This window comes from Somniosus microcephalus, chromosome 3, assembly GCF_052327205.1.
Source record: "Somniosus microcephalus isolate GS21.2 chromosome 3, FLI_Smic_1.0, whole genome shotgun sequence".
Lineage (NCBI taxonomy): Eukaryota > Metazoa > Chordata > Chondrichthyes > Squaliformes > Somniosidae > Somniosus > Somniosus microcephalus.
In genome coordinates, this window is record NC_140989.1 from 38,782,984 (window position 1) to 38,797,635 (window position 14,652).

Genomic DNA, 14,652 nt, shown 5'->3' on the forward strand with positions numbered 1-14,652 from the left:
ATGGGAGCAGACATTTTGTATAGAAGTTTTTCCCTCCTGCAACATCCTGACTTTGCACCCACTGACCTCATGAATGGGGAAAAGTACTTCCCCTTCATGCAACACTGTGAAACACGTAGAAACAGAAGTGTTCATTTTACTGAAAATCTATGGATGAATTATCCGGCTTTGAAAAGAACATTCCAAGCACTTACATGTGATCTTTCTTCTTAAACTAGGACTTCAGCATGGACAACAGCATGGCAGTCAATCTCCCAGGGATTGGAGGGGCTCTCTCTGATGAACTTACCCTGACCGATGCAGAAGGTGGAGGTGTTGTTATTGAGGACATTCAGAAAGACTCCCCAGTTGCGAGAATTGGTACTTTGAAAAAAGGTAACTGTTGCCTTGCTTTTAAATGTGTGATGATAAATATGAAATGCTAGAGGAGATACAGACCTAGAATCAATATTATTTCATTACTACAGACAAAACATTGAGGTAAAACCCATTGGATTAGAAATTTGTTGGCACCTAAGCATCCAATATGGCTGGCAGCATGGCTGCGCACATTCCCCTTCCCCAGGGTGAAAGGTGCCATAGACTGCACCCATATTGCCTTGCGTGCGCCCCATCGCAATCCTGGAATCTTTATGAATCGAAAGGGTTTCCACTCCCTCAACGTCCAGCTTATTTGCGTGTTCATGGAGCAGACCACTCGATCCATGTTGGGCAGAATGGTCTTCATGCTCTGTGCGAAGCTTTGACACCAGTTGAAGCTGTACTCCTCCATGCTCCTTGCAGAGAGCCAGCATGGGCTCAACAGGCTGAATGGCCTCCTTCCATGCTGTAACCATCCTATGATTCTATGTTCCGAGCCATTGTGCGCACTCAGGCTAAAAGGTGGCCGAGTGCACCTTGCATTTCTTGATGTGTGCCCATCAGCCTTATTCGGTAACCTGGGCCCGCAAGGTCAGCATCCGAGTCCTCTGCAGCAGAGCTAATATGCAACCTCGTCCTCTAGTGAGCTGGCACCTGTGGCATCCTTTCCCCTTGCTATAGCTCCTGCCCACTTGTGGCCTGTGATTCATCATGTGAAGATCCTTCCTCTAGCCTTGCCTCTAAACTACGTGTGGTGCCAATCTCTGAGCTGGTGCTGGCTAGGGTCAAATTGAGTGATACTGCATCTTGAACAACAACAACTTGTATTTTTATAGTGCCTTTAACGTAGTAAAACGTCCCAAGGCTTCAGGAAGGCCAGCCACCTCTTCCTGAAGTGGCAGAGGTATCTCCACCTTTTCAGCACCTGAAATGAAAGATAGGGACAAGAGTTAACTTTTAGTGTGAAGGCAGAGCAGAGGGAAAAGTGGTTGTTGAAAGCAGTTGCAGTATGTCATGCAGAGTGTGAATGGTGAGATAGAAGGTAATAAGAGGATAAGATAGAAACATAGAAAATAGGAGCAGGAGTAGGCCATTTGGCCCCTCGAGCCTGCTCCGCCATTCAACGAGATCATGGCTGATCAGATGTGAAGAAAACATCCAATGTTGCCACTCACCAGTGTGTAAGATGTGAGGGGTGGAGAAGTGTGGGTTGCAATAGTGGCGTGTGTGAGTATGAGGAGAAGGAGATGGAGTGAAGTGTGGTGCAGTGATTGTAATACAGAAGAGAAGCGGGGAGGGGAGTATTGTGAGTAGTGAGGCTGGAGGTGATGGAGGTGTGAGCTAAGAGTAAAAGAGTAGTATTCTCACCTTGACAACTCTGGTGAGGTCATTAAACTTCTTTCTGGATTGCAGCCATATCCTGAGAGCTAAGCTCCTGGCATTATCTGCAACCTCTTCCCACTGGCAGCAGAGGTGTTGCCTAGAGAACTTTCCACCCCCTGGAGGCGGGGGGTGGGATGGGGTGGGAAAGACAATGTCCCTCCTCTTGTCCACTGCCTGGGCTAGGGCCTACAATGCAGCATCAGAGACCCTGCGTGGCCTTTCTGGACCTCCCAGCCATCTTCTTCAATCTGGGAAGTTTCACTGCTGTCTGTAGCCAGAGTGCACCTCCCCTTTCAGAGGTGCTGGCTGCCTTTAAGTGGCATCAGAGATGCCTGATTTTCTGACCCCCGCCCCTCCGCTCCCCCAACCAAGCATGTAGCCAATGAATAGTGCTGACAATACTGGCCTGTATCATATTAATGAGGTCCCAGCATAAATATAACGTGCTGCCTGGGACCAACGTTCCTGTTAAGCTGCCCGGCCACGCAGCGGTCTGGGGGTCCTGTGCAGGCCGCTCACTGGCTTTCCAATGGGAATAACCGCGCATGTGCGAAAATTTGAATGGACCACGCATCCAGTTAAAGGTCCAGCACACCAAAAAAAATTACAGGTAACATTGCCTTAAACCAATGGAACAGGCGCGTGCTTCAGAATCGAGTAGGCATCCATCTCTCCAAACCATCACCAAGACCTGCCGACCTGCAGTCAGCATCGCCACATTAATGACTGGCCTGGAGGCCTCAGCATACTGTGGGATGTTTGCAGATGTTCCTGGAGCTGCCACTTGCTCCAAGATGTACTGAGTGGGTGTGAAACATTTTTCTGATGGTGCTGCACAGTATGATATTGGAGTCAATACCAGCCAACTGCTGCATATCTTCTGAGAGTCTGCGGCGTGTCTCCAGCATCCTTCTTTTCATGGCTGGATGCCTGAGATCCAAGTCTGCAGGCTCTATAGAAAGGAGCCGACATCTCCTAAATCTCTGCCCAGCAACGCCAGGCTTCACTTCCACAATTGCTCCCTTGCGTTCCATGCCTCACCCAGTGTCAGTTTCTCATCTGTACTATCTTGTTCCCCCAAGTGTCTCTCTCTGGGATAGTGAGTGAAAGAGAGAAAAAATGAATGAGGGGTGACTGAGTGGTCACCAGCATTGCCCACGGTTGCGAGTCGCTGTTCATTCTCATCCTCTATGCTGCTTCCTGGTGTACAACTTCTGGAAAGACAAAAAAGAGCCACAAAGGTTGCACTCGGTCTCTCACCGCTGCTTATCAGTGTATTCATTGTTGTAAGTAGAACATGTGCTTGATTTTTGAAGATTTTGCAGATATACAGATTGCCACCACAGACTTTGGTCATATGGCTTCCCACTTCTATTACCAAAATGCATTGGAGAAGTTTGTGCAAAGGATTGGCAGAACCTTTTCCTCTTGGTATCTAGGTGGCGCCTCCCTGTTGCCTGCTGTTCGCTAGTATTCTGTGGTATCTTCTCCTTCAGGGAGAATGCATAGTGTCAATTAGCTGTAACAGTCTCCAAATCTTGTTATTAGTATCTCTTAGCTTCAGCTCGAAGGGAGCATAGACATCAGAAAATCTAGTAATATCACTATAAATATCCTCCTCTATGTAGGTCCATGGAATATGCTGTCCCAAAAAGCTGTAGAAGCTACATCATTACATAAATTTAAAACAGAAATAGACAGTTTCCTAGAAGTAAAGGGAATTAAGGGTTACGGGGAGCGGGCAGAAATTTGGACATGAGTCTAGGTTCGGATCGGTCATGGCCCTGTGGGTAGCGGAGCGGGCCCAGGGGCTGTGTAGCCTGATCCTGCTCCTATTTCGTGTGTCTAATTCTGTTAGATTCAGGAGATGGTTCTGTGATAGTGGATTGGCGGTTAGGATCAGATCAGCCATGATCTTATTGAATGGCGGAGCAGGCTCGAGGGGCCGATTGGCCTACTCCTGCTCCTATTTCTTATGTTCTTATATTCTTTAATTACCCTTCCAAGGCAGTACTTTTTCCATTTATTTTCACTTTCTGCTTTCCATTGCCAAGTCAATTTTCAATCAAACTAATTTTCCAGTCATTGCACGAGCTTTATTCTTTCCTAAAAAGCCTCACATATAGAACTTTTTCCAATGTCTTCTGAAAATCAAAGTAAATGATATCCGTTGGATAGCCCTCAGATTATGTGGCAATTCAATAGTCTATCCTTTTTCTGTAAAATGTTGAATAAAATATGTCTCAATGTATATGATAATATCATTGCTAATGTTTATTTCTGCATTCACTGTTTGAACAAATGTATATATAGATTTTATTATCTAGAGACATGTGGTACATGTTAATACAGTACAAACATATTTAAACAAAACTTATCTTTATTATCTTGCAGGTGATCAACTGAATGCAGTAACAATACATTTTGACAATCTAAGCAGTAAAGAGGTTAGCAAAATACTGAAATATTCTGAACCATACAAAACGAGTCTAAAACTGAATGCAAAAGAGGAACTCAGAAGTCCAGATGTCAGATACGGAAGTCCTGACATGGTAAAAAAAATGCTTTTGATTTGTACTCAGTTTATTCAGTTTATGAATAAAATATTTATACCATTAGCAAATCAAAATCAATTGTGTATACTTACATTCTAAATTACTTTTTTCTTTGTAGGAACTTAGTGATCAAACTTATTTAAAGCTATACAACAGCAAGATTAAGCGACATCTTAAGCTAACAAAACCAAGTATGAATATTGAAGGCCTAGATGAAGATGTCAATGGAAAAAATAAAATGCCTTCAATCGACGTAAATGGGCCCAGGATATCTTCTCCTGATATCGATACGAACCTAAAGACAGCTATGCAAACCTCTAGCTTTGACGTCAAAGGTCCACATGGGTTAAATACCAACCTGATGAAGCCAGAGCTCACAATACCTTCCCTTCACAATATACACCCAACAGTTAAAGGACCTGGAGTGGATCTAGATGGTAAAGTAAAAATTCCTGATGTTAAAGCATCAATTCCAAAGATCGCAGGAGGAAAGATGACCTCAGATATTGACATTAAATCCCCAAAAGCTGTCGATGTTAAGATGCCAGATACAGAGTTTAAAGGTCCAAGCTTTGGAATGCCAACTTCGAAGCTGAAGAAAGATATAAATGCACCTGGGAATGAGGTTAAGGGGGAAAAATTCAGTTGTTTGCACCTCCCGTTAGTGCCGTAAGAGGGCGCTAATGGGGCGCAAAGCAACTAGCGTCCGGACGCGGCGATGTTTGCACCGCTCGCGAAATTAACTAGACATTTTGCGGCGGCACTAAACACTACCGCCACGATCTCCTGCGCCAGCAGATTGTGACGTCAGTCGAGTGCGCAATGCCCCGTTAGCGCCCCGGACCGGATATTGAGTGGCGCCCCCTACCTTACCGCCTGCCCCTACAACGACAGGTTGAGGGGAGCGTTATGCTGTCAGAAAGGGACTAGGGGAGCACTATTTAAAGGCGACCGCTTCCTGCCTTTTTTTGTCTGACATTTTTGCACCATGCATTCTGAGAGAGAGAGAGACTTCTGGAAAGATTCAACACTGTGTGAAGGAGTTTTGGGTACTGAGCAGCACTTTGCAGGTTCATTTTGATTTGCCTTTCCTTGCTTCGCCAGCGCTCTGAGGTAGCGCCTCGCTCCTCGGCCTTTGCGCCCTAAGACAGGTGTGAAGCGCCTGATTTAGCGCTCCAATCACCTCCAGGGGCGATAAAAGTCAAGTTTGCTGTCGGAGGTGATAATTAGCGCCAGGCGCTAAACTTTGCGCACGGCCGATAATGGCGCCCCAAACGGGGCGATACTGAATTTTCCCCCCTAAATCTCCAAAAGGGGGTTTTGATGTCAATATGGTAAATGCAGAGCTACAAGCTCCAACGTTTGCAGTGCCCTCAGCCAATTTATATGGACCAAATATCTCAGTATCCGATAGTGACCTTGCCCTCAAAGCACCAAATGTCAAAGGTAACAATGATTTTTCTCCTAAATTTGAAAGTAGCATCACATGATATAGGGACTTAGTGATCAACAATCTTGATATGGCACTAAACACAGCTATTGAAGGAATAAGGGGGAAAAAACAAATGATTTTCATATACAAACTTCATCAAGTATCCATTCAGCATTAAAAGATCTAATGTGGATTTGGATGCTAATCTTTCAAAACCTAATATTAATTAATCTTTTAAATATATTAAAGAAAATATGAAAATCCCATATTTTGTTATTTAAAAAAAACAAAGGTTGATATTGCCTGATTTAGACCTTGATGGTCCTGCTTCCAAATTAAGAAATTCAAAGTTAAAAATGCCTTCATTCATGTTACCAAGAAACAAACCTTCAATGCCAGATGTTGAGCTTAGCTCTGAACTGCAAGGTGGCATTAACGGTCTTACCATTGATGTGAAGGGATCTAAACTTAACATTGGGTGTCCAGATGTTGCCGTTCATTCATCAGATAAAAATGTAAAAAAATGTCAAACATGCACAGGCCTCCCTGTGGAATTTTGAATCAAAAGAACCTGATGTGAATTTTCAAAGTACAGTAAAAATACCAGAAGCTGATGTGTGTGTTCCAAAGTTTAAGGGAGTGAAGAAAGACATTAATGCAACTGGGATTGATGTTCAGAGCCCAAAAAGAGATACAGAGATTAATATTCCAGATGCAGGACTTAATGGATGAAAGATCAAAATGCCAAATTTCAACTGGTCAAAAACAAAATGACCACGTCCAGATATTAATATGAAAACACCAAATGTGACGCAAATGTAGATTTTTCTGTCCCTAATATTAAACGTCCTGACATTAATATCAACGCTCCAAATCTTCTTGTTCATGGGACAGATGCAAAATGGAAGGATCCAAATTTTAGGAATCCATACTTTGGAATTACAGGAACAAAAGGAACTAATGTGGATTTAGACAACAGTGCAAAATTTCCTATGGCTGATGAGTTTGCAGACGACACAAAGCTGGGCGGGCGTGTGTGCTGTGAGGAGGATGCCGAGAAACTCCAGTATGATTTGGACAGGTTGGGTGATTGGGCAGATGCATGGCAGCTGCAGTATAATGTGGATAAATGCGAGGTTATCCACTTTGGTGGCAAAAACAGGAAGGCAGATTATTATCTGAACGGCAATAGATTGGGAGAAGGGGAAGTGCAACGAGACCTGGGTGTCCTTGTGCACCAGTCGCTGAAGGTAAACATGCAGGTGGAGCAGACGGTTAAGAAGGCAAATGGTATGTTGGCCTTCGTAGTGAGAGGGTTCGAGTACAAGAACAAGGATGTCTTACTGCAGTTGTACAGGGCCTTGGTGAGACCACACCTTGAGTATTGTGTGCAGTTTTGGTCGCCTTATCTGAGGAAGGATGTTCTTGCCATGGAGGGAGTGCAGCGAAGATTCACCAGCCTGATACCTAGGATGGCAGGAATGACGTATGAGGAGAGATTGGGTCGATTGGGCTTATGCTCGCTAGAGTTTAGAAGAATGAGAGGGGATCTCATTGAAATTTATAACATTCTAACAGGACTAGACAGACTAGATGCAGGAAGGATGTTCCCGATGGCAGGGGAGTCCAGAACCAGGGGTCACAGTCTAAGGATAAGGGGTAAGCCATTTAGGACAGAGATGAGGAGGAATTTCTTCACCCAGAGAGTGGTGAACCTGTGGAATTCTCTACCACAGAAGGCAGTTGAGGCCAATTCATTAAATATATTCAAGAAGGAGTTAGATATATTTCTTAAGGCTAAAGGGATCAAGGGATATGGGGAGAAGGCAGGGACAGGGTACTGAATTTGGATGATCAGCCATGATCTCATTGAATGGCGGAGCAGGCTCGAGGGGCCGAATGGCCTACTCCTGCTCCTATCTTCTATGTTTCTATGTCAGCTCCAAAAAAATATAGAAGGGATAGGATCCACCGATGTAGACATTAAAAAAACCATGATTGGTGCAAATTATGATATGAATTTTGTAGTGCAAAAGTAAAAGGCTTAAGGTTAAAAATGTCTTTAATTAACATGCCTGTATCAAATATTTCCATTCCAGATGTCGACCTCAATCTACCAACACCAAAAATAGACCTCACTGCTCCAAAAATACAAGCTGATGTCAAAAGTCCAAACCTTGATATAGATGCTCCGAAAGTGGATGACTTGGGTGCAGAAACAAAATTAAGGTTCCCAAAATTTACAAAGCCAACATTTTCAATTTCTGGGCACAAACCAAAAGTGCCTGAAATGGATGTGTCTGTACCAGAGTGGAAGACAGATATAAAGGCTCCTGATATTAACATTGAAGGCTTAAAAGGAGGTGTTGATGCTCCAGAAACAAAAGCAAAATGGAAAATGCCAAGCTTAAAAATGCCTTCCTTTGGGCTACCTGGAGCAAAAGGACCGGATGTGGATTTCGATGGTTCAGTAAAAGCGCCTGATGTTGATGTGTCTGTTCCAGATGTTAAGGGAAATTATGAAACTCCAAATGTTGGCATAAATCTTCCAAAAGGAGATGTAGATTCAAACATTCCAGATGCAGAATTTAATAAACGACAATTCACAATGCCATCATTTAATTTGCCTAGTGCAAAATTGTCAACTCCAGACCTTAATTTGAAAGCACCAACTGTGACAAGTGATGTAGATGCAAAATTGAAAGTTCCAAAGCTCAAGAAGCCCAATTTAGAAATTTCAGGAATCAAGGGACCAAATGTGAGTTTAGGCAGTAATGTCAAAATTCCTAAGGCTGATATATCAGCTTCAGAAATTAAAGCTGGTGTAGACCTTAAAAAACCCATGATTGGTGCAGATTATGATATGCCTGACATGAACCTTGAAGTTCCTGATGTAAAACTAAAAGGCCCAGGTTTAAAGATGCCTTCACTCAACATGTCCCCAGGAAATGTTTCCATTCCAGATGTGGACCTCAATCTACCGACACCAGACCTTGCTGCTCCGAAAATACAAGCTGATGTCAAAAGTCCAAACCTTGATATAAATGCACCAAAAGTGGATGGCTTTGGTGCAGAAACAAGATTTAAGTTCCCAAAATTTAAAAAGCCAACATTTTCAATCTCTGGACACAAACCAAAAGTGCCTGATCTGGATGTATCTGTACCAGAGTTGAAGACAGATATAAAGGCTCCAGATGTTGACATCGAAGGCATAAAAGGAGGAGTTGATGTTCCTGAAACAAAAGCAAAATTTAGAATGCCAAGCTTAAAAATGCCTTCCTTTGGGCTATCTGGAGCAAAAGGACCGGATGTGGATTTCGATGGTTCAGTAAAAGCACCTGATGTTAATGTGTCTGTTCCAGATGTTAAGGGAAATTATGAAACTCCAAATGTTGGCGTAAATCTTCCGAAAGGAGATGTAGATGCAAACATTCCAGATGCAGAACTTGGAGGAAAAATCAAATTACCAGGATTAAACTGGCCAAGCAGTAAATTGTCATTGTCAGGTACTGATAAAGAATTGAAAATGCCAAAAGGTCAGATAGATATTTCTGCTCCTGATCTTCAGGGGGATATCCGAGGTCCAAGCCTAGATATGAAAGCCCCAAGTATTGACGTCAGTGCTCCAAATGTTGATGTTCCTGAAACAAAAGCAAAATGGAAAATGCCAAAATTGGAATTGCCTTCCTTCCGAATGTCTGGACCAAAAGGACCAGATGTGGATTTCGATGGTTCAGTAAAAGTGCCTGATGTTGATGTGTCTGTTCCAAATGTTAAGGGAAAGTATGATGCTCCAGATTTTGGCATAAAACTTCCAAAAGGAGATATAGATGCAAACATTCCAGATGCAGACTTTAATAAACGAAAAATCACAATGCCGTCATTTAATTTGCCTAGTGCAAAATTGTCAACTCCAGACCTTAATTTGAAAGCACCAACTGTTACAAGTGATGTAGATGCAAAATTGAAGATTCCAAAGCTCAAGAAGCCCAATTTAGAAATTTCAGGAATCAAAGGACCTAATGTGAGTTTAGGCGGTAATGTCAAAATTCCTACAGTTGACATATCAGCTCCAGAAATTAAAGCAGGGATAGGATCCGTTGGTATAGACCTTAAAAAACCCATGATTGGTGCAGATTATGATATGCCTGACATGAACCTTGAAGTTCCTGATGTTAAAGTCAAAGGTCCAGATTTAAAGAAGCCTTCACTCAACATCTCCCCAGGAAATGTTTCCATTCCAGATGTGGACCTCAATCTACCGACACCAGACCTTGCTGCTCCGAAAATACAAGCTGATGTCAAAAGTCCAAACCTTGATATAAATGCACCAAAAGTGGATGGCTTTGGTGCAGAAACAAGATTTAAGTTCCCAAAATTTAAAAAGCCAACATTTTCAATCTCTGGACACAAACCAAAAGTGCCTGATCTGGATGTATCTGTACCAGAGTTGAAGACAGATATAAAGGCTCCAGATGTTGACATCGAAGGCATAAAAGGAGGAGTTGATGTTCCTGAAACAAAAGCAAAATTTAGAATGCCAAGCTTAAAAATGCCTTCCTTTGGACTATCTGGAGCAAAAGGACCGGATGTGGATTTTGATGGTTCAGTAAAAGCACCTGATGTTAATGTGTCTGTTCCAGATGTTAAGGGAAATTATGAAACTCCAAATGTTGGCATAAATCTTCCAAAAGGAGATGTAGATGCAAACATTCCAGATACAGAACTTGCAGGAGGAACAATCAAATTGCCAGGATTAAACTGGCCAAGCAGTAAATTGTCATTGTCAGGTACTGATAAAGAATTGAAAATGCCAAAAGGTCAGATTGATCTTTCTGCTCCTGATCTTCAGGGGGATATCCGAGGTCCAAGCCTAGATATGAAAGCCCCAAGTATTGACGTCAGTGCTCCAAGTGTTGATGTTCCTGAAACAAAAGCAAAATGGAAAATGCCAAGCTTAAAAATGCCTTCCTTTGGGCTATCTGGACCAAAAGGACCAGATGTGGATTTTGATGGTTCAGTAAAAGCACCTGGTGTTGATGTGTCTGTTCCAAATGTTAAGGGAAATTACGAAACTCCAAATGTTGGCATAAATCTTCCAAAAGGAGATGTAGATGCAAACATCCCAGGTGCAGAACTTGCAGGAGGAAAAATCAAATTGCCAGGATTAAACTGGCCAAGCAGTAAATTGTCATTGTCAGGTACGGATAAAGAATTGAAAATGCCAAAAGGTCAGATAGATCTTTCTGCTCCTGATCTTCAGGGGGATATCCGAGGTCCAAGCCTAGATATGAAAGCCCCAAGTATTGACGTCAGTGCTCCAAATGTTGATGTTCCTGAAACAAAAGCAAAATGGAAAATGCCAAGCTTAAAAATGCCTTCCTTTGGGCTATCTGGACCAAAAGGACCAGATGTGGATTTCGATGGTTCAGTAAATGTGCCTGATGTTGATGTGTCTGTTCCAAATGTTAAGGGAAATTTTGAACCTCCAAATGTTGATATAAAACTTCCAAAAGGAGATATAGATGCAAACATTCCACATGCAGACTTTAATAAACAAAAAATCACAATGCCGTCATTTAATTTACCTAGTGCAAAATTGTCAACTCCAGACCTTAATTTGAAAGCACCAACTGTGACAAGTGATGTAGATGCAAAATTAAATATGCCAAAGCTCAAGAAGCCCAATTTAGAAATTTCAGGAATTGAAGGACCTAATGTGAGTTTAGGTGGTAATGTCAAAATTCCTAAGGCTGATGTATCAGCACCAGAAATTAAAGCAGGGATAGGATCCACTGGTATAGACCATAAAAAACCCATGATTGGTGCAGATTATGATATGCCTGACATGAACCTTGAAGTTCCTGATGTCAAAGTCAAAGGTCCAGGTTTAAAGAAACCTGCATTTAACATGTCTCCAGGAAATGTTTCCATTCCAGATATGGACCTCAGTATACCAAAAGCAAATATAAGAGGAGATGCAGCTTTTAATATGCCAGATACAGTACTTCAGGAAAGAAAACTGAAAGGCCCAAATATAGGTATGAAAGGTGCAAAGTTTGATGTTACTTCTCCAAATTTGAATGGTGATTTTCAAGAAGTTGGAGTTGATGTGAGCACGCCAAACCCTTATGCTGAAGTGAATGCTCCTGAATTAAATGCAAGTAGTGATCAGAAAGTTAACATGCAGAATACATTTTCAAGAGAAACGTTTAAAGTAAGATCATCCTCTGTAAATGATCTTGATGATGCAACTGCAGTGCCAAAAAGTGACTTAAATTTACAAGCAAGTCCTTCCAGTACTCGAAATATCACGGATCCTGCTCTGAGTAAAAAAAGTAAATTCAAGTTCCCAAAGTTGTTTACATTTAATCACAGATCAAAGGGATCAGTTGATTTCACAAAGGCCCAGGCAGCAGCTTCTTCTGGGACATTTACATCGAAGTTCCCAGAGCTTGAGCTCTCTGTGTCTAATGACTGAAGATAATTTGCATTAGCTGTTATTAAGGCATGATGCATGCTTTGTTTCAGTGACAAATACACAATTCCTTCAAATCATTCGAAGTACATAGAAAGAATCTTTGATGTATTTTTGCAATAATGTAACTCTATATATATTTCCTCATTCATGTTGAGGAAAAACAAAAACATTACAAAACTCAAAATTACAAATACAGGACAGTAAATTGGATCACTCTGGAGTACTAACTTTGTTGCTGAAACTCATCCTAAACACTAAACACCAGCACAATACTAGCTTTTTGAAGTGTTTTTAGTGCGGGACTTGCATGAAAGGATGCTGCTTATTTAATGTACCTTAGTGTATAGGTAACACCATGAAGAAAAGTTTGTATGTAAGTTGCTCCCGGAATCAATTCTTTTCAATGATTGTCTATTGCCATCCAATGCATATAAATATCTATTACATATGGGGATTGGGACTTTTCAGGGGATGCTGCATATCTTTAACCACAAAAATATGGTAAAATCTAGAATAGAAAAATAAAATGGCCAAACATTAATATCAATTCAGATAGTCTGAGTCCTTACAAGACAAAATAAAGTAATGCCTTTATACCCTAGGAATCTGCTTGAAAACACATTTCAACTTTGACCATCCCCTGAAATCTTATAAATTGTCTTATTAACTCCACTTAAGATTTTAAAATTATATATATGCTATATATTCAGTTAAGTCAGGTTAGACCACAACTTTACTTCATCAAACTTACATAGAACAGGAATGACTATACCAGAACTCAGTTGGTAACATATGGGGATATGCTAAAGATATTTACTTATATTAGAAAAGTATATATGTATAAATCAGGATTGTACAGGGTTTTCTTAATTCTTCAATGCCAAATTAAGTGTGTAAAATAGACAGTTTAACGTTTTGAGAATTTAAAACTTTGTGAAGAGGCCTCACTGAAATGTTTTAAATGGTTGTTGTATAGTCTTACAAATAGCGGTCAAGTGGTTATTCTTCTATGTGTTAAATGCTATTGTTTCATTCCAATATGAAAGACTCCATTTTTATTGAAGTAACCATGTAATTAATATATTTATAGAAATATGATAGTAAACACAAGTGCTGTTGGGATAATTAGGTTGAAATAGGTTTCTTTGATTTTCAGCTTTTGTGACTCAAAATTTTAACATGTGCTTTTTGCACTTTATCTGTACTTTCTTAAGTGGATAATATAAAGTTTGTTTTCCTTCAGCAAATTGTGTTCTGAACTCACTGATTTATGATTTTGTAGAAATGTTTCTGAGAATGAGAGCTGTGGTATGTCGTCGGGCAGATAGAACATAAGAACATAAGAAATAGGAGCAGGAGTAGGCCAATCGACCCTCGAGCCTGCTCCACCATTCAATAAGATCATGGCTGATCTGATCCTAACCTCAAATCTTCTATCACTCTGCATCCACCCGAACCCATGTGATCTCCCGGGAGAGGCGAAAAACCAGATAAAGACCCAATGGCCAATTTGGGAGAAAAAAATCTGGGAAATTCCTCTCCGACCCATCTAGGCGATCGAAATTCTTCCAGGAGATCACTCTGTCCCTATATTTTCTACAGTACTTACCTTCTGTAAAGGCGATCTCCACCCCAGCCAGGAACAGGAATAAAACCATCTCCTGAAATCTAACAGAATTAGAACACAGTAGGAGCAGAACAAGGCTACATGGCCCCTGGGCCCGCTCCACTACCCACAGGGCCATGACCATTCCGAACCCAGACTCATGTCCAATTTCCTGCCCGCTCCCCGTAACCCTTTATTCCCTTTACTTCTAGGAAACTATCTATTTCTGTTTTAAATTTATTTAATGATGTAGCTTCCACAGCTTTCTGGGGCAGCAAATTCCACAAACCTACCACCCTCTGAGTGAAGAAGTTTCTCCTCATCTCAGTTTTGAATGAGCAGCCCCTTATTTTAAGATTATGCCCCCTAGTTCTAGTTTCACCCATCATTGGGAACATCCTCACTGCATCCACCCGATCAAGCCCCTTCACAATCTTATATGTTTCAATAAGATCGCCTCTCATTCTTCTGAACTCCAATGAGTAGAGTCCCAATCTACTCAACCTCTCCTCATATGACCACCCCCTCATCCCCGGGATTAACCGAGTGAACCTTCTTTGCACTGACTCGAGAGCAAGTATGTCTTTTCTTAAGTATGGAAACCAAAACTGTATGCAGTATTCCAGGTGCGGCCTCACCAATACCTTGTACAGCTGCAGCAATACCTCCCTGTTTTTATATTCCAACCCCCTAGCAATAAAAGCCAACATTCCATTGGCCTTCTTGATCACTTGCTGCACCTGCATACTAACTTTTTGAGTTTCGTGCACCAGGACCCCCAGATCCCTTTGTACTACAGTACTTTCCAGTTTCTTGCCATTAAGATAATAACTTG

General features: G+C 41.6%; 1 protein-coding gene across 1 annotated transcript; it reads left to right on the forward strand.

Annotated features, from left to right (window-relative positions):
- Positions 1-223: 223 nt before the first annotated feature.
- LOC147120982 (neuroblast differentiation-associated protein AHNAK) lies at positions 224-14,193 on the forward strand. The gene is made up of 5 exons (XM_085980119.1): positions 224-375; positions 4,138-4,295; positions 4,417-4,925; positions 5,599-5,744; positions 7,830-14,193. Exons 1-5 carry the CDS (start codon positions 228-230, stop codon positions 12,209-12,211), a joined length of 5,343 nt encoding a protein of 1,780 aa, XP_085836245.1. The 5' UTR covers positions 224-227; the 3' UTR covers positions 12,212-14,193.
- Positions 14,194-14,652: the final 459 nt, after the last annotated feature.

Coding starts and splice junctions, on each gene's coding strand:
- LOC147120982 (XM_085980119.1), top strand. CDS start 228: ATGGACAACAGCATGGCAGTCAATCTCCCAGGGATTGGAGGGGCTCTC. Junction 4,296..4,416: donor GATACGGAAGTCCTGACATG/GTAAAAAAAATG, acceptor TTTTCTTTGTAG/GAACTTAGTGATCAAACTTA. Junction 5,745..7,829: donor CAAAGCACCAAATGTCAAAG/GTAACAATGATT, acceptor TTTCCATTCCAG/ATGTCGACCTCAATCTACCA.